General features: G+C 39.4%; 1 protein-coding gene across 21 annotated transcripts in view; it reads left to right on the top strand.

Annotated features, from left to right (window-relative positions):
- dlg2 (discs, large homolog 2 (Drosophila)) overlaps nucleotides 1-27489 on the top strand; it is a 256794-nt gene that overhangs the window by 193140 nt on the left and 36165 nt on the right. For 15 of the 21 annotated variants that reach the window (XM_049592539.1, XM_049592558.1, XM_049592542.1 and 12 more), the window contains 9 exons: nucleotides 1319-1372; nucleotides 2455-2505; nucleotides 6556-6680; nucleotides 11747-11916; nucleotides 12365-12501; nucleotides 13819-13963; nucleotides 14693-14858; nucleotides 23452-23511; nucleotides 25888-26040. In XM_049592539.1, coding sequence (XP_049448496.1) covers nucleotides 1319-1372; nucleotides 2455-2505; nucleotides 6556-6680; nucleotides 11747-11916; nucleotides 12365-12501; nucleotides 13819-13963; nucleotides 14693-14858; nucleotides 23452-23511; nucleotides 25888-26040 — 1061 coding nt within the window. The remainder of the gene's footprint in view (nucleotides 1-1318; nucleotides 1373-2454; nucleotides 2506-6555; nucleotides 6681-11746; nucleotides 11917-12364; nucleotides 12502-13818; nucleotides 13964-14692; nucleotides 14859-23451; nucleotides 23512-25887; nucleotides 26041-27489) is intronic. The other 6 variants (XM_049592547.1, XM_049592545.1, XM_049592546.1 and 3 more) reach the window with 4 other exon arrangements.

Raw genomic sequence — 27489 nt, 5'->3', positions numbered from 1 at the left:
AGACAAAACAGGACTTTCACCCAGGAGACTGCAGGTTGTGTCTCCTTTAAAACCACAAGTCAATGTTGTTTATATGTAATGATATGTAATTCATGTACAGTCATCACACACTGACATCAGTTGGGACGTATTTACGTCAAATTATGTTTTTATTACGTATCAAAGGTACATGATGCGACATGATGTTTTCTCAAAACCTAACCAAGTAGTTCTGTTACGTTAACCACGACCGTTTCACAACATTAATTACATGTTACAGTGTGTTTAAGCTGTGTGTCATAAACAGACACGTATTTAACGCCCTGGTAATGAAACAGGTTGGTCACATACATCAGGCTCATTGTTAACATAGTGTAAGCTGAACTGGTGATCAGATGTTCGGTCACAGCTTTCATGCTGTAGCCCGAAAATCAGAGTTCCTCTCTTGGGAGTCCTGCCTTTAACCATCTGCTCATTTTCTACAGGCCATCAGGAGAAAGCATTTTGCCTGCACTGTATGACATTGGCTTCATCTCATCCTGCACAATTTATGACTGCAATATTATTACCTGGAGATCAAATTTCCAATATACAATACAGACAAGAGAGCAGTGCTGCAGAGCCATAACAGGTGCAGAGGAAAGTCATCTTGAACTTGAAAGCTGTTAGTTGAATAGGTTCTGACAGTGTTGCAATTGGTGTCGTTAAAATGCGGAAATTTACGTTTCCCTGGCATTCATGGTACATTTCAACACAAGCTGCTGTCCTGTACGAGTCATAAATTCTGTAATCATGATTTTTGGGCATATTTGCTACCAGTGAGGCATATCTCAACCCAATCGCCAGAATAAATGTTGCCATTGTTTTTGCAAATATGTCACATTGCATGTTATTATGTAGTGGATAAGCTGAAAATGTACCTTTCTACAAGGGTGTGGTTAACAGCTTGGTAGGCATTTTGCCTTAGTGACACGCTATCCACCATCTATTTGTTTACAGTGATGTACAATGCCAACATATTTTTGGCAAATGGGCTGAATATGTACTCTACAGAAACTTACTACATCCACTCATTTACTACTCACGTACTCATCCCTCTCTGTTGTTAATCCTACTGAGCTATTATAACTGTATCAGGGTGCTGTGTATGAGCGGGGGGTATTTCTGGTGCCATTCAGCAAATGAAAGTCTGTTAAATTGTTGATGATACAGAGATCCACACACTTGTCCCCTGGATACATTTATGGAAAGTAGGACAGTGGTGGGCCCAGGCGTCTCTCCATCACTTAAACCTAAGTTTCCCTCTAATCTCCACCTTCTCTCTCTGTCTTTCTCACAGGCCAGCCCTGCCCCGATAATCGTCAACACAGACACTTTGGAGTCAGTTCCTTATGTGAGTTTGAATTTTTTTGTCTTTTCTTTTATGCATGTATTAGTTGTTAGACGATCAATACATCCAGCAGATCAAAGAGTAGCAGCACATTAAAATAATGAATCCACATTTTCCTCTCTGCTCTACTGCTGAGTTTGAGTTGAGATAGTATATGTGGCGTATTGGTACATTTTGATCTTGTAACTTATCTTCATAACAAATTAGGTTGCAGTACTGAATTATTGATGTTTGTCATGAATAAATGACACAAGACTTTCTAAACACCTTCACCTCCACCACTTTTCACAGTATTTTACATCAAAACACCTAAACGTTGCAGCGCAGCACAGAAGCTGAATAAATAACAAATGGGGCTCCAGGAGGTTGTGTATTTTTCATAATCAAATTGTCACATTTGGCAGTTATGTTAACAGTTAATGATTTGTGAAGAAATGAGGACAGGAGCTTCTGCCTCAGCGAGGGACTGTTTTTTTACAAGCTGTTTTCCCCCTGTCAGAAAATATTACAGTGAGGGACTTTGTTCATGTGAGTGGAGATCATATAGTAACACTGAATAATCTCTGCATCTTTTAGTGCTGTTGCTAATTTAGTCTTCAGCTCTTGCTTGCTTCTACAGTCATATTAAGGTCTGATAATAACATCTGATGCTACTCAAAAATGATGCCCAACTGGGGTATGATATGCAGCGTCTCATATGCTCGTGTGCCATTCCTGTATGAATGCATAATGACGGAAGAGCTCGCTGCTAATTAATCATCTCAGTGAAACACAGGATGAGACTGACTCCTCTGTAGCTAACCTCCATGCTGCAGAAATAGCAAATGTTTTTTAACCATCACTTTAAATTGTTTCCCCTGAGGTGTCGTCTGTTTAGCATAGAAAGCCCCAGTGGCCCTGAAAAATACCTGTCAGCCCCTGCTCAATTTAAGTATGTAGAGTTGGCCTCCTAAGCGAGTGCTTAACATTATCCTCCATGAATATGCTTAAATATAATTATTTAGCATCACTGGTGTGGATTTTCATTTTAAAGCTGTGTTGGTAATGTTTGACATCTTGGCTCAATCTGTTTTCTGTTTCCTCAGGTCAACGGCACAGAAATTGAATATGAGTTTGAGGAAATCACTCTTGAGCGGGTGAGTATCTCGCATCCCCCACAGCTGCATTTAACCTCACAAACAATCTATGACAACATGCCTCGGCACTGTGGTACATTCATTTATTTATTTGGATCCCCATTAGCCACTGCTAAGGTAGCTACCACTCTTCCTGGGGTCCACACAAGTAAACATCACATCATAGTGTACCAGAAGTATGTCATTAAAAATTCAAGGCAAAAAGGAACAAAAAAAAAGAAAGATATAGCCGTAAGGGGCAACTATGGAGTTCAAGTCATTGTAGACATTTAAAACTTGAGCTGGGTAGGATCAAGACTTTGATGATTTACAACACTTACATTAATCGGAATGAACGGCCATTCCGATTAAAAGTGGTCATGTAAATGGTCATTCCGATGGAAAATTAAATCCGATTAAAGGGCGTGGTTTATTCCGTTTGTCATTCCGAATGAAAGAATTTTGTGTGCATGTATACACTCATTCCTCTTTCGGTCTTTCTGCGCATGCTCATTTCCTTGCCCTTCTGGTGCGATGACGTATGTAGCGCGCATAGCAACAGGCTGCATAGCAACGGGCTGAGCTAGAGCAGTCGGACTCGTTGCACTCACCGGTTTCCATTCGCCACAGCACGGTCTTCTGCCTCCGTTCTCCTCCTCAACAGATGAAGCATTAGCAGAACAAGGTTGTTGTCGTCGTACTGCTGCTTTAAGAATATAAGCAAAACACGCCCGAAAAAGGCACTAAGAATTGCGTCGTCAAGCATCTTGTTATCCGGAGCGAGGACTACAGTGTTTTCTTCCAGTAAACGTAAACACGTAACATCCGCCCCGCCCCCTATCCAGTCAGAAACCTTCCCTGCCCCAAACCTTGCACAGACCTGAATAAAGGCGATTGAACTGATCTCCCATGTAAACCCTCATACGGAATGAATATTTCCCATGTAAACTACCTGGAAAAACTTTAATTCCCAATGATTTCATTCAGATTCATTTCATTCCGAATGAAAAGCCATCATGTAACCGTAGCCAATGAGGCTCATTTGCATAGAAAGGGGCAATTTTTGCGCCAAATATATGCATATTACCTCATTTAAATACGTTCAAATAACACCGGAGCACAGAGACACAATCTGCTTGGCAGTGCAGTTAGTGGAGCATTTCACCCTCTGCGCGTGCTTTGTGAATTAGACGGTATCTGTTTGCTCCATTTTTACTAGTTTAGCTGCAAAAGCCACGCAATCCTTTTGTGAATTCGGCCCTCAGTTTTTAAAAGTGACTTCAAAGAAGACAGTGTGTTAGCGTTCCTGATCTCCTCTGGCAGGTCATTCCACAACTGAGGCGTCTAAACAGTGAAGGCCCAGTCACCTTTAGTTTTAAGGTTTGATGTTTGAATGGCCAGGAATGACCTGCCAAAGAACTGCAGGTTGCATTCAGCCTTGTAGGAGGTCAGAAGCCTTAAAAGTGATCATTAGAATTTTAAAATCCACTTTGAGAAGGACTGGAAGCCAATGAAGTGATTTTAAGAACAGCGTGATGTGTTCTCTCCTGTTGGACCTGGTTACGAGTCTGACTGCGGCATTTCGATTCAGCTGAAGTTTGTTGATGTTTTGTTGTGTGACATATGAGAAGATTTCAATGCAGTCATCTAACTGGGATGAAGTGTAGGAGATGTCAAAAATGTGTTTTTAAAAAAATCAAAACATTAGAAAATCTAGTCTACCTTTGTGGTGTAATTGCCTTTTTTGAGACACATAAAAGCTTTAAAATTCAAGAGTGGTGTATTTACTGACGTTTTATGCCATAGAACAAAAAATTTAAATTATTGAGCTGGACTTGTGTGTTGAGTTTCAAGTCTGTCAGCCCTATAGTCTGAAGGGCATGGCCTTTCCAAAATTGCATTTTTGGCCCTTAATTATAGCACCCCATCTTGCCACATGGCATCATAATTGTTGAGCAGCATTTGCAAGCAGCTTCAAATCATTGGAGAAAATTTTATGTGTCTACGACACCATCGAACAGGAATTTAAAGAAACATTTTTGGGAGAAAAAAAACAACAACACACAAACAATAAGGGTTCAAGCTCTTCGGTAATTCATTCAGAATTTTGATGTAAAGGCAAATATGAAACAGTTTTATCCCTCAAAACACTGTAAAACAATTTGTGTACTGAAGCAAACACGGCATAAAAAGATGACAATACCGCTTACGTCACTGTATAATAACAGGCACACAGTGGAAGCAGTTTTGACAGCTTCAATACAATCAGGAGCAGAGAAGAAGCCGGACCAACAGCAAAGGTTATCGCATCAAACAGCCAACAATGAGAGCACTGTGTCTTCAGAGAGATAAGATATACAGACAGTGGTCAGCCTCCATCCATACTCCAGACCACTAAATTTATCATCAGCCATCAGATGATGGCTAAAACCATCTTGTTTAGTCTCTGAGCATAGACAGGCCTGTGTCTGGTACTCTCGAGTCGTCGCCATGGAGAGCTGAACAGTGCTTTCTGATTCAGCGTTGCAGGCAGCAAGGCCCTGCGGGGATACTCAGTGGGTTTTGTAATCAAGAGAAGTTGCTATTCCCATCAGCAAACAACTTAATCAAAGCTTGAATTTCATTTTGTGAGTGGGCATCCAGGGGATTTTATTTGCAAAGCCGACAAAGTCTTCTCTAAAAGACAAAATGTGACCCGCAGCCTTATAAATACAATACTTCACAGTAAGTCATGATAATAAAGAGCCAGGTTAAGTCAGGACAAGGCTGTGATCAGCACTCACGGCGGGATGCCAGAGTCATTTTGTAATGGCAAACTAAAGACTTAACACCCCAGACTGCTCTGTAATCATATTGAGAGCAGTGACACTACAGAGCCATACTGTTAAATCATGCAACAATATTTTATTGACTTTTAAAGAAATTGTTACTTATGCTTTTCAACAGACTTAAAAGTCAGCATTTAAAAATGTCTACTGAATTCACACTTTAAAGGCAGGATGCTTGCAAGGAGATGTTTTTGTTGTTCACATAGCGCTGTCAGAGCACAAGATCTATTTTATTATGTGTGTCGGTGATTCCAAACCAGTGGTACTTGTACATGCGGAGTAAAAAATCCAGTTTCTAGGGGATACATGAAAAGACTGGAAGATCTTAGCTGATTTGAAAAACTAGAAATGAATTATTTAAAAACTGGGAAAAAATATATCCACATATTTGGGTTTAGGGGGAAATAAACAAGTATTCACATACTGGTGGTTTCCTATTTTGTAGTTAATGTTACCACATACGATGTGGATGGATTTATCAGGTACCTTACAGGTACAATTAAGATTTTGAGTTCCATAAAAATCCTGTTTTAGTCTGTTATGAATGTTAATGTGTTAGGGGATTCATTGTTCTTCAAATAGGCTATAATTGTGATTCTCCTAAAAAAAAAAACCCAAATATACAGCTTTAATTTGAAGGAGTACAGTGATTGTTATTAACACAACATTTACTGGGAACAAGTCTTCATAAGTTTAGGGGAGACTCGTTGGCACCTGTACAACACATTTTCATTCAGATATCTTAAAGTGAGGGTTCAAGAGGCCCCTTTGAAAAATGGCTGTGCCAGTTGTTCCCTTGCGAAAATTTGGCCTAAATTTGGAGCATTTTTAGCCCCCTTTCCACCAAGCTATGCTGACACGTATGGTACCAGTGAATACCACAGATTACCTAGTTTCACTACATACCACTACCTTCATGCTAACTTAAATAATAAGCATGCCATGGCCTCTTAAAGACAATAAGGCTGGTCTCCAATTATTTTCGGCTGTGGGGGGCACCAATTGTATCAGGGTGGCCATGACTCTCCTTGGCTGCCCCCCACTTGCATTAGCATTAACATCAGCTTCAATGTAAAAATAACAAACAATTGGCTGTTTGTTCACTGAAAGTATAACAGCAGTGGGAATAATCTTTTCTCTGTTACTTCTGCAGTTGGGCTGTTTGTTTAATAAAATGCTAAACACAGAAACGCACTGTTGAAGTGTTGTCCTTTTTGTCACTGACTGCTTTTCATGGCCGCAGGGTAACTCGGGGTTGGGCTTCAGCATCGCCGGAGGGACAGATAACCCACACATCGGTGACGACCCTGGCATTTTCATCACCAAGATCATCCCCGGAGGAGCTGCAGCAGAGGATGGACGACTGAGGTCAGTCACTTACACTTCCCCATGCAGGTTTTAATAAGAGATAACTTGAAAAGTTTTCAGACCCGATGGCGGAAAAACAAAAAAAAAAACTATGAAGAAACTTGCATGTCTCAAAAAAAAATGTCAAAGAGGAAATCCCCTTTAACAGGATACTTAAGAATAATCTCTGTCACCACACACTGGGGACTGGATATATCACTGCTTACTCCACTGCTACACTAAATAATCTACCCTCGGTAATCTTTCATATAAATCATCTTTGAGATATTATACTGCAGTGTCATTTTTCAGTTGCATTTTGAAGTGTATTAAGGACTAAACTTTGTGGCCTGTCTAGCAGTAGCGTTGTTGTAATGTCTCTCAGGGGAACTTTGTGGACACTCTGGTCAGTTTATCTTGCTGATGCCTCATATTTTTATGAGTCTTGAAAACCTATATTTTACCTATATTAACAAATGATCATTTTTTGAACAATGTTTGTCCATAAGAATATATATTAGGGGTGGGAATCGCCAGAGGACCCACAATACAATATGATCACATTTAAAAAAGCAGTAGAATTTATTATTCTAGCACCAAAACTTGTATTAAACTGTGTATTTGCAAAATTAAAAGTGTACGCCAAACATTGATATTTGGCGTAGGTTTATTGATACAATATCGCCACGTAAAATATAGCAATACTGTGTTGTCTCGATTTTTATCGCCATCCCAAATATGTATTAACTATAATTAGATATTACAGAAATTAAACTTTTATTTATTTAATCTGAAGAGTAAGAAAATATTTGACATTTATTTGTTATCATAATACTTGAGTCTCTTTTCTCTCCAGTTGCTCTGTAACATCAGCGCTGACTTCGCACTGATACCCTACACACTAAAACGATCGTCTGTATTGTTTAAGGGTGACCTACCATCTGTAACAGCATTATTAAATGAGCAGAGGGGATGTGGATACAATCCATCACATCTTTGCTACAGTAGTATATCAAGGAGGCAAGGACACAACCTGAGCTCATTCATCATCAATCTACTGGAGTGAAAGGCTTACTTAAAGGAAAACATTTACTACACTGTACTTGACACCATAGATCATGGCAAGTTTAGTAATAACCATCAACACTCTTGTGCTAAGTACGGAACTGAAGAGTCTCAGCCTGACTGACAACAGTTTGAAGAAAATTTGTTGGACCTTTTCTGGTGTAATCTAGAGGCGCATGTGCCAGTAAGTGTGCTCCATTTCATCTGCAAACCCCTGACTGTGCTCACTAGACACTAGGTCTGTTAGTTGTTGTTCAAGAAGCAGCATCAGAACGGTCCCATGTAATTACAGCTGGCATGGATTGTAGAAATCTGTTTACCGATGTTTATTAGATACTTATAGACAAGCCAGTTGGATTTCATAAACAAATATATATGTTGATCTAGCACTATTAGCAGCTAGGAAATGCACAATTTCAGAACCCATTGACTTTCAGTCTGAAGAATTTCTAGCTTCTGAGGGCAACTGCCAATATACGGGGGTTTCCAGTGTAGAGAGCGGACAGCTGTGCCAAGACTTCCTCCTTTGTGCATGTTAATTGTTTACAGTCCAATTAGCAACTTGAAATGTGACAATGGAGTTTTGGCTAATCTCTATATACAGATATTTGAATATGAATGCTGATATATTTTTAAAAAAGGCAAATAAAAAGTTAGATTGCTATCAGATGCTGTGTGAAGGGTGCCAAGATTGCATTCAGCCAATGCGTTAAGCCTCTTTTCAGGCCCTCCAGGATTTCACAGGCTGTTTTGGGGATTGTTGTGGCCTATAAAGCCTGATTCACAGCAGATCTTTTCCAAAAAATGGGATTCATGCTGATGTAATTAAAGACTTTTTTTGCAGTGAAATTATGGGAGCAAGGGAAAGTAACAGAAATCGTTGTAATGCTGTCACGGATTGGGAGCTGATTATCTTTAGCATTCAGTGTTTCCCACCAATTTAGGATCTATTTGTGATGTAGGCAGGGGAGGTGTCAGCTAATCACCAACAATCAGCTGTTCCTTCCGTTTACACAGTGCAGAAAGATCGTCCCCGTGAGAGGCTCTACTCATGCTCCCCCTGCCCATTTAGCACAAGCTAACACAGCACAACGGGATCTCATTCCCACTTGTCTTATTATGCTGCTTGGTGCAGAAGCCTTGCAGTGGTGGTCAACATCCAACACTGAGCCATTTACCTCACACCAACCAGCTCGACTCTGTTGGTAAACCTGTTCATAACCGTGAGGTAACTTTAGCCGTGTGATTCTAACAGTCTTTATATATAGATTTCTGTTTAGATTAGGAAATGAATTGCTATGTGTCTATTTTGCCAACAGTGGTCACAGTGATGGACTCACTATGGAATTATTTGACAAATTTTATAACAGTGAAGGGAAACACCAGGGATTTTACAGTTTCACATTTTTATTTTTTTATTTTTTGGAAAAAATTAGAAACTTTTTTTAACAAAGAAACAAAAGAAATCAGAATCCTCATATCCTGTATCAATGCCCCCGCCCCCTTTTCTTTTTTCCAGTAGCAGTGATGGATAATGCTGCTTTTGGTTTCTGGCCAGCCACTGTTCTTTTTCCAAGCTGTAGCTCAGGAGCATTACTGTCAGATCACAGATGCTACCGAGGAGCATAATGCATGCACAGCGTCAATCTCAAGCAGATCGCAGAAGAAGCGGGCCGCGCATAAATCACACTTAGCCTAATTGATGGTCACCCACTCCAAGGTGGGCGGCAAGACTAATGCATTATGGATGGAGGGGAAGTCTAATCTCTGTGAGGAAGGAGGCCTGATAGGGATTTGGTTTTCTATAACATTATAGAAGCCAGACACACTTCCTGTCAATGCTCTGGGACGCTGTAGCAGAGCACTAAGCATACTTAATGCACCAGCAAGGCTTAAGGGACTGCTCGGAGCATTTTAAGTGTTTCTCGTGGAGTGTGTTGTTTTAGAGAGGTAAAAGCATGAATGCAGTCAGGACTGAAGCCACAATAACACTACCATTTAATTCCTGAAAGATTTCTATTAACCTATATGATACAAATCCTTCATTTATATTTAAAGCTCACACTGTAGAGCCTTTTATTCTTAGTATGCAGGAGGAAATTCTAATTAATCTGTATCCTTATGCTGGAAGACATGATGGGTTAGTACGCAAATCTTTTCGCTCTGCTTTCCACTGGTGGGTGTGTATGTATGCGTGTGTGTGTGTGTGTGTGTGTGTGTGTGTGTGTGTGTGTGTGTGTGTGTGTGTGTGCTGGGTCCCAGCTGGTTCCTATGAACACCCTCAGGAGAGTTGTGTCCTTGAGTGCCAGGGCATGGATGATTTGGTCGACACCACAGGGGAATTCAAACTGAGCCGCTCGCTGACTCTGATATTTACACACTTGTGTGCTCGCAATCACAGTCTAACCATCGCTATACATAAAAAAAAGAAAGAAAAAAGTGTATCATATGCACAACACTGCCTGCAATCTAAAACACATGTATGAACACATGGGTCACCACTGCATAGTAAACACAAAGAGCTGCCAACAACCACCCACAGTCACCTCTGCCGTCAATTGCGTGTGCATGTGTGTCTACAGGGAGACGTATATTATAGAACTGCTGTGACTATACTGTAAACATGTTAGTTAAAGTACCACTTATTCGATCCAACCTCCTCTGTGTTACATTGTCTCTTAGATGCTGTTTTCTAAGTATAAAATTGTAAAATTGTTCTCATCAGACTTCTTAACCATGTCTCATCTTAAGGGGACCTATTATGCTTTTCCATGTTTTGTGTTTTATATATAGTGTTACAATGAAAGATGTTCATATTAAATGTGGCCAGGCTTTCAGATAATAAGGAAAACCCCTGTGAGCAACAACCTCAGGTGTCCTACCATACTGAGCTATGTGTTTCCAACTGTTTTTTCTACTCTAGCTACAGTATGACGCCATTGTGTGCCAGATTTCACTCAACTGCAAGTGTCACGCTAACGTCAGGGAAACATGAAAATTTGGCTTCTCATGTTGTTTATTTCTCCTTGATCTTGTATCATATTGCAGCTGGAACATGTCTGGTTGTGTTTCGTTGCTTTTATTAATGATTTTTCATGGTAAAAAGTCATTGCTTTTCTCCGTTACAGTCATTCCCTAGCTGCAATGATGGCATAGAGACGCCAAGATACTGAAGACTTGGAAATGCTGCCAATCAGAGCAGACTGGGCTTTTTTCAGTGTAGGGGGTTAAAGAGACAGGCACTAAACAGTGCGTTTCAGACAGTAGGGGGAATACAGGTGTTCCAGCACAGACAGTATGAGGAAAATAAAGTGTTTTTTGACCATCAGTGCTCGTAACCTTAAAGCAAAAACCGTAAATACAAGTATACAAGCATAATAGGTCCTCTTTAACTGTGATAGTGTTCTCAATAAAAAGCTAATATCATGTGAATTAGGGCTGCCACTAACGATTATTTTCATTGTCAACTAATCTGTCGATTATTTCTTCGATTACTCTACTAATCATTTCTTTGAAAAATGTGTTAAAATGTTAAAAAATGTGTTAAATGTTGAAAAATGTCGGTCTGTCTTGCCCAAACCCCAAAATTACATCATCTAATGTCTTGTTTCATACTCACGCCAAAGGGTTTTAGTTCACTGTCATGGGAGAGTATGTAAAGCTGCCAATATCTGAATGTAAGAAGCTGCAGTAAGAGTATTTTGGGGTACTTTTATAGTACTTTTCTATGAAAAATGACTCAAACCGATTAGTCGACTACTAAAATAGTCACCGATTGTTTTAATAGTCGATTACTCATCGATTAGTCGACTAATCGCGGCAGCCCTAATGTGAATCCATAAAAGCTGAAGGTTCGTGACTTTAGAAGTTTTTTTGGTTCTGTAAAAAGACCTCCAGGTTAAATGATTTTCTAAAGGTGGCTGCCTATGCACTGTTTTTGAAGAATTAATAGTGTGAATTCAGTCTTTCTTTTAATTTTTACCAATAATAATCATCACCTATCAACACTGTTTCATTTCCAGAGTTAACGACTGCATCCTACGGGTGAATGACGCAGACGTGTCTGAAGTGTCTCACAGTAAGGCGGTAGAAGCCCTGAAGGTTGCAGGTTCTATTGTTAGGCTGTATGTGCGGCGCCGCAGGCCAATGCTTGAGACCATCATTGAGATTAAACTCATCAAAGGACCAAAAGGTGGGCACATACACACACACACACACACACACACACACACACATTGATGTCATGTAAATTCTGCCAATAAGAGCGGTCATCAGAATGATTCAGTTTTACCACTCAAAGTTAGTGCAACATGTTTAAAAAATAAAATGTATTTGGGTTAAATTTATTTTCTTTGATTATGTGTCCCAGTTTAGCTGAACAGATTTCAAACAGGGTTTTCCTGTGCTCAGTAAAAGAAAATGGTGGTACATGATGCTGCAGCGGGAGACAGTATTGCTTTGTTTTTGGGGTGGTTGTGGTTTACCCAAAGTACAGCAAACTGTTTACTGTAAAACTGCTCCTCTAACCATGATAATCATATAATGGTGATATTGTCTTATGCCTAACATAAATCCGTCATGCACGCAACCTAGAAACTAACCCACTGCTTTCATATATGCAAACACACACACACACACAGGGCTTGGCTTCAGTATTGCAGGTGGAGTTGGAAACCAGCACATCCCTGGTGACAACAGCATATACGTCACCAAGATCATTGATGGCGGGGCAGCACTAAAGGATGGTCGACTACAAGTAGGAGACAGGCTTTTAATGGTGAGTCCACAATTCTGTTTTTTAAGAGCTTGCAGGAGGATATACCATAAAATTGATGTTTTTATTACAAGTTTATTTTCACAGATTACTGCAGATGAAAACACAGCACACACACACATATGTCAGTGTTGGGTCAGACCATAAACTGCATATAAAGATGAACGACATGACACATCTCACATCCCATGGTGGCTGGCTTCAGTATAGATGTTCGTGGTCTCCATGTTAGTGGATGGGACATGATGAACTAAAAACTCAAAGTACACCTCAAATAAATTTTCCAAAAGGTTGTTTTTGTCATATAATGTAGTTTTTATCACACTGCTGTATCTTCAAGTGTTTGTTTTTCTGATAAGTATGGTTTTAATTAGTTATTTAATGCTATAAAACAGAGATTACAACATGAATGACAACATTGAAAAGCATTCTATTTCATGTCTCCATCTGCTGGTGGGTCATCACAATAAGAGTATGCATGCATAATATGATGTTAATTGTGCTACAGAGGAGACTTTTGATGATCACTAAAATTAGGTGGAGAGAAGTGGATATATTGAAATCAGCATCAGTTATCAGCCAAATGAGTTGTTACAGATCAGTATATTCGATATCACCAAAAAATCCAATATTGTGCATCCCTATCAAATTACCCTTAAATTACATTTTAAAATTTGAAGTGATGGCAATATTGCCAAAAATGGAAGGCTGTTTGAAAAGGACTTCTGCTGCTCAAATCTAACATCTTGAGTCAGCATTGTTACTTTTTCTCCAGTCATGTCCGTCACAGAGGGGAACACTTGTCTGAGAAACCTGCACAAGTTAGATGCACTTTTCAGTAGCATTGGTTGGACATGTAATCAACTAATATAAGTGTAATGTAATTACACATTCTTGCAAATATAACCTGGGTTGATTACAGTTACTTATTTTTTGTAATCTAATAAAAATCCCAATTACGTGGTTTCATGAGTCAGGTTGCAGCCAACAACAACCTTCCTGGGGCTTTGGTCTAAATGATAATTAAGTGATGAAATAAGTCCCTGGCACACATTTTGAAAGCAACAAAGTGGCAACCTACTGGCTCCGAGTATAACAGAAAGCTTTCTCTTGAGGAGGGCATCCCTCTTGCTTAACTAGCGCTTAATTTAATTACCATTCTACTGTCGTGTTCTCACCCGAACACCATCTGTCATAATCCAGTCTCCTGCAGGCAGGGAGCACGCCGGACTGATCTGAACTGAGCGGCAGTAAGCAAACACAAGGCAGCCTCTAAAACTCCTGATTAAACAAACAAGGACTGTGTCTGTGTCCGGACAGGTAAACAACTACAGTCTGGAGGAAGTGTCTCACGAAGAGGCTGTGGCCATTTTGAAGAACACGTCGGACGTGGTTTACCTAAAGGTGGGAAAGCCCACCAATGTCTACCTATCAGATCCCTATGGGCCTCCTGATATCACACATTGTAAGTCCTCACCTCTTGTATTTGAGCTGAGTAGTCACCAGTTGACTTGTCATCTGCTGGTGGAATAGTTTAACCAGATTGCAGAGAGCATTTTTAATTGTAAAGGCTGTTGAAATGTTTCATGTGTAATGTTAGAATATGTGTGCAATGAGAGCATGATTGTGAATCACTTATACTTCACAAAAACAAAAAAAGGCATTTAAGCTGCATTCAGTGATTTTTGGCACACACAACCCTGACATTTATCATCAAAACAACCAAGCTAAAAGAGGCCAAAGAGCTCCACTGAACTGCAGAATCGGGTAACAACTCACTGCACTTAACCTCGTTAATTTGCCTCTGGACTTATTGTACATATCCCTGTAAAATTTCAGTGTTATTCAGTCAGTAACTTGACCTCAGATTTGTGGAAAAGCAGTTTATAGCACTATCTTTAATGTACAGTTAGATACATTTATGAAAATCATTTGAAGCTGTACAATGGGGCCTTTGCTTGCACTCTGTATTTTGTGGGCGGTTCTTTGCTTTTCAGAGAATACAGTATTTTAATATTAGATGAAACTTTTGCTTTTATAAAAAACAATTCAGTATTGCAGTCAAATTTTAACACAAAATGACTGTATCTTGTGTGCAGGAATACCTTCTTGGCATGGTGGAAATGTGTCAGCTTGTTTGTCAGTTTAAGCAGCTGCCTCTTTTTTAACATGCTCTCTCTCTCTTCCTCCACAGCTTTTTCTCCAGCCATGGAAAATCATATCTCTTCCCCCGTCAACAGTGGCACTCTGGAGTACAAGTCTGGTCTCCCTCCAATCTCCCCCGGGAGTTATTCCCCCCTTCCTAAGCACTTACTGGGGGAAGAGGATATAAACAGGTTGGATGGTTTTTCCTTCTTACGGTAATTACCTCCTTTCCTACCAGACAACTAGAACTACAGGTAGAAGATTTGTCCGCCCTGCTCCTCCTGTCTCCCCCTTGTCCTGAGTGATGTGTGTTTGCGTGGCAATTTAAAAATGAATCAAAACTCCATATGGAGTTATGATGAAATTTAAAAGTGTCTCGTATTTCTCTGTGTTTTTGTCACTTTTTTTTTTTAAATCTCTAATCCCAAAGTGTGTGTCCAGTGTTACCCACAGTGTTTTTCAAAAATATCCTCCAAAAAAAAAAAAAAAACTGTTTTTGATATGATAGGTGGATCCTTTGATCACAAATCTGGATCTGCAACATTACATCATCACATTCACCAAACAATATTTATAAAATAAAGGGTCTCCAGAAACAAATTTTTGAAAACCACTGTTCTGCTGTAATCCTGTGCTTCTGTTGTACTGTGTTGTGTTTGCGTCTGAATGCCTTTTTTTATTATTTCTTCCTGGACTATGTGTTGTTTAGTGCCATTGTGACGCACACCTGGAAACCTTTGGAGCATCAGGGAATTGCTTTATAATGAAACACAACAGAGCCATGGTACTTTTATTGTGTTTTGGTGTTGGTGGTGCGAGCTGTGCTTTTAAAATGTTTTGGAAATTTTGGATGTCAGCAAAGATGATGTTGTTATGTTAAAGGTTGTCTCAGGTCCAACAGCAGTGACATCACAGTTGAATACATTTGCACAATCAGTGGCAGAGACAGGTGCTGTCTTGCTGTTTCATCGCTGCTTGGTTGTGTATTTTCCAGGCATCAGTTGAGATTTTTTGGTTTGCCAAAAAATGAAAAACAACCAGATATATAATTTATCTGACTCATGGTTCATACCTGTTATTAGAGGATTTGTCATCTCAGGAGCTGAGATGACAAACCCTTTGTTATGTCTGTAAAGATAAGCTACACTGCAGTATCACTGCTACAATCACCATTTTAATGACGCAGTGCAGTAAAGTGACAGAAACAGACCCAGAAGTTTATATATGTGTGTGGGTAGAAAAAACTATGAACCAACAGCATAAATCAGCTGTGAGGGATTCAAATTTTACAACATGTAGGAGAGCTGTTAAAGTATCAAAGGTGCTACAAATACTAAGCACTAAATAAAATTTTAAAGCTTTTTAGTAACATTTTTCTAAGCTTTTTGGTTCTTAATGAACAGTGGAAATTGGCTTACATTAACTTACATGAACTCTGAAAGTTCCAGTTTGTTATTTGGCAGTCAAAAAATGTCTGCTGTGTTTGCTCTCTCAGTTTGTTCCCCTTTCCTCGTATATTTACTACCTGTTGGGTTTTTATCAGTCACTCCTCTCCCAGAGCTGCTCCCAGTACAAACAGAAAAAAGCTTAAGACGTCTCACTCGAGTGAGTCACAGCCAAACATTAGCAGCTCCCCACCTCAGCTGCCCCGACACCTAATCCCATAGCAAGCTGCCACACGGCTCCCAACCACATGGGCCTAATTTCCTATCAAGTCAAATCTGAGAGTAAAGTGTCTGTGTTTCTGCTCACCTGCTGCTGATCAAACAGAAGGTCTGGTCTCAGTGGCAGCCTCAGCTGCTCTGTTGATGAGTTATATGTCATTGTGTTTGAGGAATGGCATACGAAAGAAGATTTTTAGGCAGCACATCAAGGACAATGGGCATATATCACTATGAACAAATGAATATAAACACTCTATAAGCCTTCTCTGTTAGATGAGGTCAGTGTTGCATGCAAGAATTATGTTGTGTTGTCATACTTCATCTCCAAAATAAAGAGCAGTGGAGGAATATTGCAGCAGAGTGATAACAAAAGCTCATTTCAGAGGATAACTGAAGGACCCCTGTGTTAAGCTTTGTTGAGTGAAGGATTAGTCCTCCATTCTCTTTGGAGTTAAGAGGTTTACTATTCGCTCTTGGTCAAGGTGCATCCCTAATAGCCTTTGAGATTACCTTGCTGACCTAAAGTGAAGCACTCTTCAGTGTCTTCTAGGGGAATATATAGGCAGAAATGGAATATAATATAATGAGTACTGTACGTTTTCTTTATCATGTACTCACTTGAAAATATGAATTGTTATGTTTATGTTAGAATGAGCCATTTATATCTACATAGGGAGTGGGTCCTTGTCTAGGCAGATGGTCATGTTGCATTGCCATGCTTCTACAGTAGCCCAGAACAGACAAACTAAACACTGGCTGTAGATAGGGCCATTAGCGTTTTCACGTCAGCCACCATAGTTAGAATCCCTCCTGTGACGAGTAGCATCAGAAGAACACTGCTTTTTTAAAGTTGAAAAAGCTTATTCAGTGTTCTCACTGATTTTACGTAATCACCTGGTCCTTTTGTTTTGGTGAGGAAGAGACCACCGCAGATCATTCAGCTCCCGCTAAAAACCTCCTGAACAATAAACGCTGGAGGAATTCTAACCGGGAGAAGCTTCAGCTGGTTGCAATCTGCAACTGTCACCACTAGAATACATTAAATCCCCCTAAATCTTTCGCACTGTTCCTTTACAACAAACAAGTTGATCTTTTTTTTTTTTTTTTTTTTTAACAGCTGATTATGCACCTGAGCTTTACTAATTTTATCACTGATGTGAATAGCCAAAAAGTGCTCTCAATAAGCTGAAATCTAAATTCTGAATATCCATAGTTCTGTTAAGCCAAGTGAGGGAAACCCTTCTGCTTGATTAACCAACAGCAGAGAGCTCTGGCAACTAAGACCCCACAGACTTACCTTTTAAATCCTGTTCTCATAGCAATTTGGAGCCATGCAGCTCATGGACTAAAACTCCTCATGAAAAGACTCCACTAAAAGGAAGGCAAAATCACCGAGATGGGACAAACACGCTAATGGCCCTATCTACAGCCTGTGTTTAGTTTGTCTGTTCTAGGCTACTGTAGAAACATGGTTGTGCAACATGGCGACCTCAGTAGATGAGGACCTGCTCCCTATGTAGATATAAACAGTTCATTTTAAGGTAACTAAAACACAATAATTCTTATTTTGTTGGAGATATACACTAAAGAAAACATACTCATTATGTTGTATTCCATTTATGCCAGTATATCCACCTAAATCCTACACACTAGACCTTAAAGTTATCCCCTGCCTCACAAACCATTTACAAATCAAAAGTTTTGGCAGTGCCTTAGCAATAACCTTCCCCCATTATTGTTTTTAGATAGAAGTCTGATACAGAGTCTTTCATACTGAAGCTGCTGATTGAGAATATTTTTCACAGAGTTCAGTATCTTTGAATATGATCACCGTAAGTATTCAGTGTGTTTTCAGAGATCTGTATCCTAGTCAGGGTGGAAAAGCCTCTGAAGCAGCATTTAACATGAACTAGGCTGCTATCTGTTTAACTTTTTCTTGAACCCAGGCACCTGTTAGCCTTCACAAGAGCATTAGCAGTAGGTGTGCAAAGTCCTCCAGTGGGCCTGACTGGACCCTTTGGCAGGACAATGCTGGCTTGCAGACCATATGTTTTACACCCTTGTATAGGCAATGTATTGCTGTCCAAATTCTTTTGAAGCTCCCTGTGTTGTCTTTAGTTATTTTCACCTTATTTCCTGGTGTTAGGAACAACCTCTTTTTTTGTAGAGTAGCTACTTCAGATCATCTGCACGATTGTCTACAATTATCCTTTGAAACGTTAGTGCATTTGAGATTTTGTTGATTTCTTAAATATTCAGATACTCCTCTGACAGCCTTTGCCTTTAGTTTGGAAAGAAGTTCTCAAATGCACAGTCACTGTCCTTTTAAGCATCTGAACTCCAAAACTTGGCTGAGTTAAAGGCTGATGAATAAAATAAAAAGAGGAATGAACTGCACCTCTACAGGCCAGCTGTACAGTCCCTTCCAGACTCTAAATGGCACCTACGGGTCCTTACAAGGTCACTGTGTTTTGGTCTGATGTGGACTGACTGGCTGCCTCAGCTCAGCTCTTTGTAATATGAATGATTCAGCAGGAGAAACGAAGCCAACTATGCAGACCTCTCTGACTTCTGCATCTCAACACTGGGTTAGTACAGTTTTTTCAAATGCTAACAAGCATCGGTCAATACTAAAGACACTTTTTCATAACTCTTCATACTTAGTACGTTACCAACATGCATTTGGACAAACAGTTTATCTCACCTCCAAAACTCATTAAACCACCAAAACACTTAGCACTAAGCTTGTTGAGTCAAAACACTGGCAACTGTTATCACTCTGAAAGCAAACACTGTCACTAATAACACACTGACCTAAAAACACTAACATCAGACATCATTCCACAAACAATGAACTTTATCTTTGAAATTTGTATGATTTGTCACATAAATCAGTATTTCATTACAAAATAAGAATATCACCTTTTCCCTTTATTGACTGTACTAAAGTGTGTGTAACAAGAGTGAATCAGAAATGCAGTTATTTGCTTCAGTATTCTTTTTTCTTTTATCTTTACAAATAATAATTAACTTGTGAGAGAAAAAAACTGATGAAAAAAAATAAATTCAGGGCAGCAAAAACTAAATATTAATTATAGCTGCTGCGCAGCGATGGGTCGGGCATTTTTAGGCAATTCTGAGCAACAAGCAGAAGAATTGGAAGACATTTAGGAATTTAGCAACACAATCTGCCTTTTTCATCAGCTGAGGCTTGAACTCACAACCTCTGAGACTAAGAATCAATTTCTATCTCACTGAGCTAATTAGTCAGTGACAATTCATGTGTAGCTTCACAAACTGACTAAGCCAGACGTGCAGGTTTAGTAGCCGTCCATCCATGGAAAAGCAGATTTCAAACCACTGTAAAAAATTCAGTTATCAAAACAAAAATCTGAAAATACACATATTGCATCTAGACAGCATGGAGATGTTGGTAATTTATTTTAACAATGATTGATTTGCTTCATAAGTGAAAAACTGATGTTTAAAATTGCCATTTTTACATTGACTGCAATTGTTCACATTAGAGCAAAATTCAAAATGCTGTCAAAAATTCAGTTTTTGAGATACAATTCTGAAATTTGCCACACATCATTTACCATGACTCTAGAATTTTGTCTTTAACTTAGCTGCCCGGACCCTAATAATAATAATTCTGAAGCCCTTTTGTCTGTTTGGTAACAAGACAAAAACAGGACACCTGGGAAAGTTTCCAGCTGTGTTTGGAATGATTATTATTTCATTTTACTGTAAATATTCTTCCAAGACTTTCTCTGTATTTCAATATGGTTATTGCAGAAATGCACGGAATTTGCCATCACTCTGTTTCAAATGTGTTTTAACTGTTAAGAAAACAGTGTGTTAGCGTTTGGATAATGTGCTGCAGATATATAGTGCTTTGCAGGTGGTGGATTATGAATGAGACAAGAGTTCATGGATTTTGGAAAATGTGGTCATCGAATGCATTTTGTGTGAAAGCATTAAAAGATTATTCACAGCTTGGTTCACATAGACTTCTCTTTTACTGACTCCGTGAAGAGTTTTGACAACCTGACTTTAGTTTTAACTGATGCATTGTAGCAGGTGAAAAAAACACCTGTATTGAGACTCAGCAGAAGCAGAATCCAGGGGTCAAACAAAGTATAAAATCTGGTATAAAATATTTGGTTCTCGGCATGTTTTTGACCACTTGCCTTATATGAAATGTCATTTACATTTCTGATCTCTGATCTTTGACATGCATTAAACTGTGTCAGCCCAAGAGCCAGAAAAATATGTATTGTATGATTCTGCAAATCACAGATACATTACATTTGCACATTATTATGTAGCAGATATGTTGAAACTTTACTTTTCAACAATGCTGTGGTTAACATGTGGTTAGGGTCAGCCACAAAAAACACCTTGTCATGGTTAGAAAAAGATCAGGTTTTGGCTTAAAATACCATTTTAGGGGGGCACAATCTCAGTCACACAGTAATGTCTTATTAAAAAACAACAGCGTCTTCTGGTACTGTCCTCAGTGGAGAAAAAGGGTTGCCAAAACAACAACCACAACAGGGTACACTGTACAAATAAGCCAGAAAGTGAACACAATAACTGCGGGGAGTTTGTGGGAAACAGGCAATTTGAATTAATTTTCACCAGATTATTTCGTGTGAATATTGCATCAAAGATGAGTTTTCCTGTCAATTTTATTAACTTTTAATACAGTCCTCTCTTTTTTTACTTAATAGGCTTATTTTTTGACAAATTCAGTGTCTTACTCTCCCTGTTATATTTGCTCTTTGGTTGTTCTAAGCAGAAGCAGAACGTGAAGGCTCTGTGAATATAGCTTTTATTCAAGTCTTCACCATGCCCTTATCCTGTGAGGGTTTTTTTTTTTGCTCTTTTTACAATTTATTGAATTTAAATAGAATTTTGTAGTCCATCAATTTGCCTTCGGTCCACCGAAATACAGGAGACAAACATAATAAAAAGAGACAAGCAGTTCATAAAACAAGCATATAGATAAGGTCATTAAAAACACTTTACTCATTAAATCAGATCATGTCAGTGTCTGTCTATGGTTTAAAATTCACTGTTTAGTTTAAAATATATTAAATAATAATACAAACTTTGAAAGAAAAGAAAATTTCATTTAATTTTCTCCACATAAGTGAATGAATGAATGAGTTGTCTTACACCCTTTAAAATCAAGAAGACTTTGCGACCTTCTGTGAAGCTTTGGCGACCTGTAGTCGGGGTCAGTACCCACAGGCTGGGAGCCACTGGCCTAAGTAACACACCAACCACCATCCCCTCAACCTCCTGATTAGCCTGAGTGTCAGACTGAAGCTCCCAGAACCTTCAGTCTGACATGACTTCCATTGAAGGCGATTTACAAGGGGGAGGGAATTTGATTTTTTCCCTAACCAATCAGTAGAGATCAACGACTCACCCAGAATCTGATGTCATTAGTATCCATGCCTCGGGTGCCGAAAACAAGCGAGCATTGCCCGTTTAAAATGTCTCCGTCGTCGTGCACGCCCAGCTGCATCGCCGTTAAATCCAGTTTAGCAGCTTCCTTAATTTGGTCCTCCATTAACGCGAGTAGTGGCGAAATACCTCGATAGCATCGTTAATGTGGTCTGTAGGATCTGTAGCGGTCGCCATTGTTGCTATCCTCATCAGTTACCCACCGGCGTGGGTTGACATCAGTGTGGCGCTGATTGGCTAATCGCTAGACCCCCGGCGTTCATTGGTCCGTCCATCGTTTGGACGAGATAAATCGCAAATTCATTGCAGTATGCCAGACCAGAGATGCAAGCCTATTCAGTTGAGTGGGCAGGGTCTATGGTCTGGAACCAGGCTGCCTCCTGATGACAAAGTCATCTCATATACTACGTCATTTTAGAAATGTTTATATGACACATACAAAACGTACACATGTTACTTATACATGATTTGCATAAACATACAATGCCAACATTTCTTTCTGCCGAAGGGGCTGGCTATGTGTTCCCCCTCCTCAGTCTCTTGTCATAGCTTTCTGCTGTCTGAAGAAAAACACTGTGCAAGCAGATGAAGTGACCTCATTTTGTTTGGTGTCCTAAGACATTCACACTCATCCTTTCTTTGATAGCACTGCCACGTTGGGTAGTCATGTTGATATATGATTAGTGAAACACTCTTGCCTGAAAGGCAGCTCGTATCACCTGATGCAGTGGAGGGCGAAGCCAATAAAACTCTCTGTAGTGTCATTTATTTCTTTAGATGCTTGAATGTAAAGAAGGGCTGCTGTGTGTAGCTGTTATTGAGATGATGCCAGATAGTTTCAGGTCTACATTTTTTTCCTCAGCCACAGTTTGCCAGAAGGGACAGAGTTGCTTGTGAAGATGTTTTCATGTTTGAAAGGGATGCAAACACACAACAGTTGGTCAGAGAGAGAGAGACAACGCAGTAGGAGGAGGATTAGGAGGAGAGAAGTGTATACGTGGTGGTGTTGTGCTGCAGTATGCTCAAGGCAGGCTAAACAGTGACATCACAAGTCTAGTCCATGCGGCAGTGTGTGTGTGTGTGTGTTTGAGTGTAAATGACATGGTGTGTAGGCAAGACCTACAGTACAGTATGTCCATCTACTCTAATCTTGTCTGCTATAGTATGACTACAACCCTCATGTCAAGAGACTACACACACACACACACACACACATTCTGCATAAATGACTCCTTTCCAAACTCATACACTGTATGGCATGCTCCAGTTAACACATGTGAGTCCACATCAGTTCACAAACAGCAGACATGCACACACTGAGCGTTCACTGAATGTTTAACCAACGATATGGATTTGCAGTGTGTCTGCAGCAGATGAGCGCTGCCTCTGCATGCAGGCTCACTGTTCATGAGCCAACACACTCCAGTGTTTAGTGATGATGTTGTTGATGAGTCCCTGACATAGACTTTGCCTTCACTACTTTCAAAGACATGGCTTTTTCTGTTTTCTGCTGTCTGGTTTTGTTCTGTGTAGCATGCCCCCGAGTGTGTCTTACATCAGTGTCTTAATCTATGTGTGAATGCAACTGGCAACATTACAGCATTTTATGATCAAAGATCTTTATCATTGGTTGGTTATCAAAAGTTGACTTTTTCCATCCTATTAGAAATCCCTCACTAGATGACGGGGAGGGTCACAGGTTTGATTCCCAGCACTTCCAGTTGAGGTGAGATACTTAGCATGCTCAGTCACCTACTGCATGCCCTTGCATGTTTGGCATTGCATGTTTGTTTTTTTATTTTTTGTTTGGTTGTTGTTGTTGTTGTTGCGAGGAATCGTTGGAAATAGAAATTACATCATGACTCTTTTTTTAAGCATGAGCCTCTTTCCATTATGTATTATGAATACATTCTGAACAACAGTTGAATGTTTGTCCCTTAACTTCTCTCTTTAGAGACAGGCTTCTTTTATCCAAAAGAATATATGAATATTGACTTTTTTAAAATGTTAGTATGCATGCTGATGTTGCAAAAAATGTTTATTCCCTTTTTAAATAGGGGAGCCACCAGTGAGGGCGTTTTCATGTTTGTTCTAATAGAGTTTCTCCAGTAGATCGCCCTGTCTGCTGAGCATGCTAACACATTAAAGCAAAATTATAATACTTAAAAGACAAAATGACACAGTCCGTCTTTCACTAATAAAGAGTCAAATTTAAAAGCAAAATGTAAAACACACCCTGTTCAGTCCAACACACTCAGGGCTTTTGCTTCTACAGTCTTTCTTAGGCTGTTATGACCAGTAGTGTATGGTGAATAATAATGTTATCAAACTTTAGATTTATATTGCTTTTTTAGTCAGCTCAATGACTTTATGACTCTTTGCTACATTTATAGCAAGTGATAACAGGAGATTGACAGTATCCATAAAATGAAGATAAAGATCCTTGCCAAACCAAACTACTGTATCAGTGACAGTATCAATGTTGGGGGAGCTACTTTGAAAGCATAATTTTACAAGCTGCCAATTACTTTACACTGAAAGAAGTTGAACTACAGCAAAGCTGCCCAAAGGAAAACCTAGTTTGGTTAACTAAAGTTACTTAGAAAAGGTAGCTCAAACAACTTTGTAAAAAATAACCAAAATGACAATGTACATGTGATACAAAATTATGACAAAATATAATATATATTGCCAGTAAAGAATGCCACTCAAGTGAGTTTATTGCAAAAAGTGCACACCTGTTTACATCTGGGTCATTGCCTACAGATACCCAAAAAATAAAATACTATTCATGTCAGCGTTGATTTTGTATACATTGCCCATCAGTCATACACCTGCCCTCAGAAGCTGGGAGCCAGGTAGGGGTATTATTGCACCAGTAAGCCAGGTCTAACTTCTCTTAACATTTGTCAATAAATAGCAGTAATCAATACTTATGACTAATCCTGCCCAAATGGGTGTTTAATGACAGTAGAGAAGCAATGCTAAAATAAAAACAAAAAATCTTGTCTGTACTTTTATGGCCTTGAAATTGTTTGTAGATTCAGTAGTTAGCTACACAAAAAATGGCAAAAAAAAAAACAACAAAAAAAGTAATGCAATTACTTAAATCACTGTCAAAATCTGATTGTAGTTGAACTACCATCAAGCTACTGCAAAATGTTGTTAATATACAAGTTTAATTACATGTAGCTCATCACTCCCCTACACTGATTGTACTGTGATTATGGCTAAGATGTATGATCTATACCTGAATGAAATTTGTGCCACAGTAGTCATATCCCTTTATTTAATGGGAAAAAAAACTTAACCTAACAAAGCACACACTATTTAAGAGCTCTTGGATTAGCTTGTTGCATATATTGTCATAACAGAAATGAATTTCCCCAAACTGTAAATCATTTAATCTCTAAGATATCAAGTAATATTAATACCTCTACCACATGTAACATGTTGACAGAAAGTAGTTTAATGGATAACTAAGCAGGCTGGTGCCAAAAAATAATTACAGTTGTCATTTAATTGGTTCATCAGTCTCCAGTCATTGTAGTCATTTGTCAAGAAAAGAATGCCAAAAGTCCTTTTGTTCCAGCATCTCGGATATGAGGATTTTTGCTTCTTGCTGTGCTCTTCATTGCACTCAGAATATCTTTGGGTTTTAGACTGTTGGTCTGACAAAAAATCTGTTTGAGGACATCACCTTGGGCTGTGGAACATTTCCCTGAGCATTTTCCATAACCTCTGATATTTTATAGACTGAGGGATTAATCAGTTTATCAAAATTATTATTCAGAAAGATCGGTGGATGATGAAAATAACTGTGTAATAGCCACAACAGATTGTTCAATATGTGCTATAGATTGTGACAGGGCATGAGTTAATTTAAGTGCCTTTTTTTCAAGGTCAGCTTTTGTGTATTGACCAGCAAGAACCATATGCCATTTACACCATTACCAGTACTTCCTCCTGTCTCTGCTTTACTTTTGTTATTCTTCGTGTCTTTCATCTGTGTGCCTCCATCATCTCTGTTTATCCCACACTCTTCTCCCACCTCGGTCTCTGGACACTAACCTCTCTGCTCTTGTCTCTCGCTCCACTGTAGGCCTCCTGAGCCAGTTTACAGCACTGTGAACAAACTTTGTGACAAAGCACCCTCCCCCCGACACTATTCCCCAGTGGAGTGCGACAAAAGCCTCCTCCACTCTGCCCCCCTCCCATATCACTTAAGCCTGTTCCCTGACTCGGACTTCACCAGGTACTTTCCACCACCTCCACTACCATCTCTCTGCACTCCGCCACTGTGTCCCATCCCACCATATAAATAGCACGTTACTGTACCATATTGTCCTTTAGTTTTTTTTTTCCTCATGCACTCATTTGCTTTCTCCCTTCTCTGAGCCCCGCAGGAGCCACGTCTTGTGTTGTTTTCTCAAGCTAGCATGCCTCCCCTCCCTCTACTTTCCCCTCTCTCTCTCTTCAGGCCTCTGATCAAGCAGGAGCCTCGTAGCCTGATCACATACACAGTACCAGTTTTATCCAGTGGTTGAAGAAGTACTCTTTAACTCAAGTAAAAGTAGCAATATCGCACTGTATAAATACTCTGTTGCAAGTAAAAATCATTTATTTAACGTAAAGTCTTAAGTAACAGTACAAAAGAATGGTCTGTTTTGGAATAATGTTTATTATATCATTGGATCATAATTTTTCTGCATTAATTAATGTTGCAGCTGGTAAAGGTGTGGCTAATTTTAATTACTTTGTATTCTGCTGTATAGCATGTGAATTTCACCCCAAGGACAGAAAAAAGTCTCATCTTAACCCATGATATTACAGCATAGTTTCTTTGTTGACCACATTTTGTATTTTTAATCTGAATCTGCAAAGTAACAAGTTAATAAAGATGCCAAGGAAGGAAGGAATTAGAGAGCTACTGAAACAAAGTAAGCAGTATTATAATGCAAGTTAAGCTGCTGTGCTCTGGCTGTAGGTCTGAGTTTGGGTGATAAAATCACTGTCATATCTTAATAAGTAATATACTTATGACAAATTATGGTATATGACCACACAATCTTTAAGTGTTTTCCATTCAGGTAATTCTGGTTCATCCCATCTTTGCTCCTCCGTGACTCAGATATCCTTAATAATGGTGGACCGAGGTCTGCTATCATTGAGGATGTTCCAGGACAAGGAGACAAGGAGCAAGCAACCACAGGTGTATAGATTGTTTCATTGCTATCCTGTTGGTAGGGCAACAGCTTTGGTCCCTCTTAACTTCCTGTGAGCTACTGCACTAACAAACATGACAACAGGAAAAACACTTGGACCCATTTACAATGTTCATGTTGTCAAGTATGAGACAGTCTATCATCTGAGAACATTTTTTTTACCTGATGGCAACACCCTTTAATTTGAATCTCTCCAGTGACTGGTCAGCTCATCTGATGGAACATTTCAGTAACACCCAGCTGCTGCACCAACAGACGCTCTGACATTATTCATGATTTTATTTATTGCATACAGTCATCAGATATGTAAATAAGCTGAGTCATGAATGAATCACACAGACGCCTATGCAACTTTGCCTTTTCAGCCTAAAAGCTTTGGTTTCTGCTTATTTTCCATCACGAGTGCACCAAATGTTTGTTCTACACAGCTGCACAATCAATACCATAAATCCTGCAATATCCGCCTGAGCCCGAGACGT

This window comes from Epinephelus fuscoguttatus, linkage group LG12, assembly GCF_011397635.1.
Source record: "Epinephelus fuscoguttatus linkage group LG12, E.fuscoguttatus.final_Chr_v1".
Classification (NCBI taxonomy): Eukaryota; Metazoa; Chordata; class Actinopteri; order Perciformes; family Serranidae; genus Epinephelus; species Epinephelus fuscoguttatus.
Note: the sequence above shows the minus strand (reverse complement) of the source record. Positions and strands in the feature narration are given on the sequence as shown.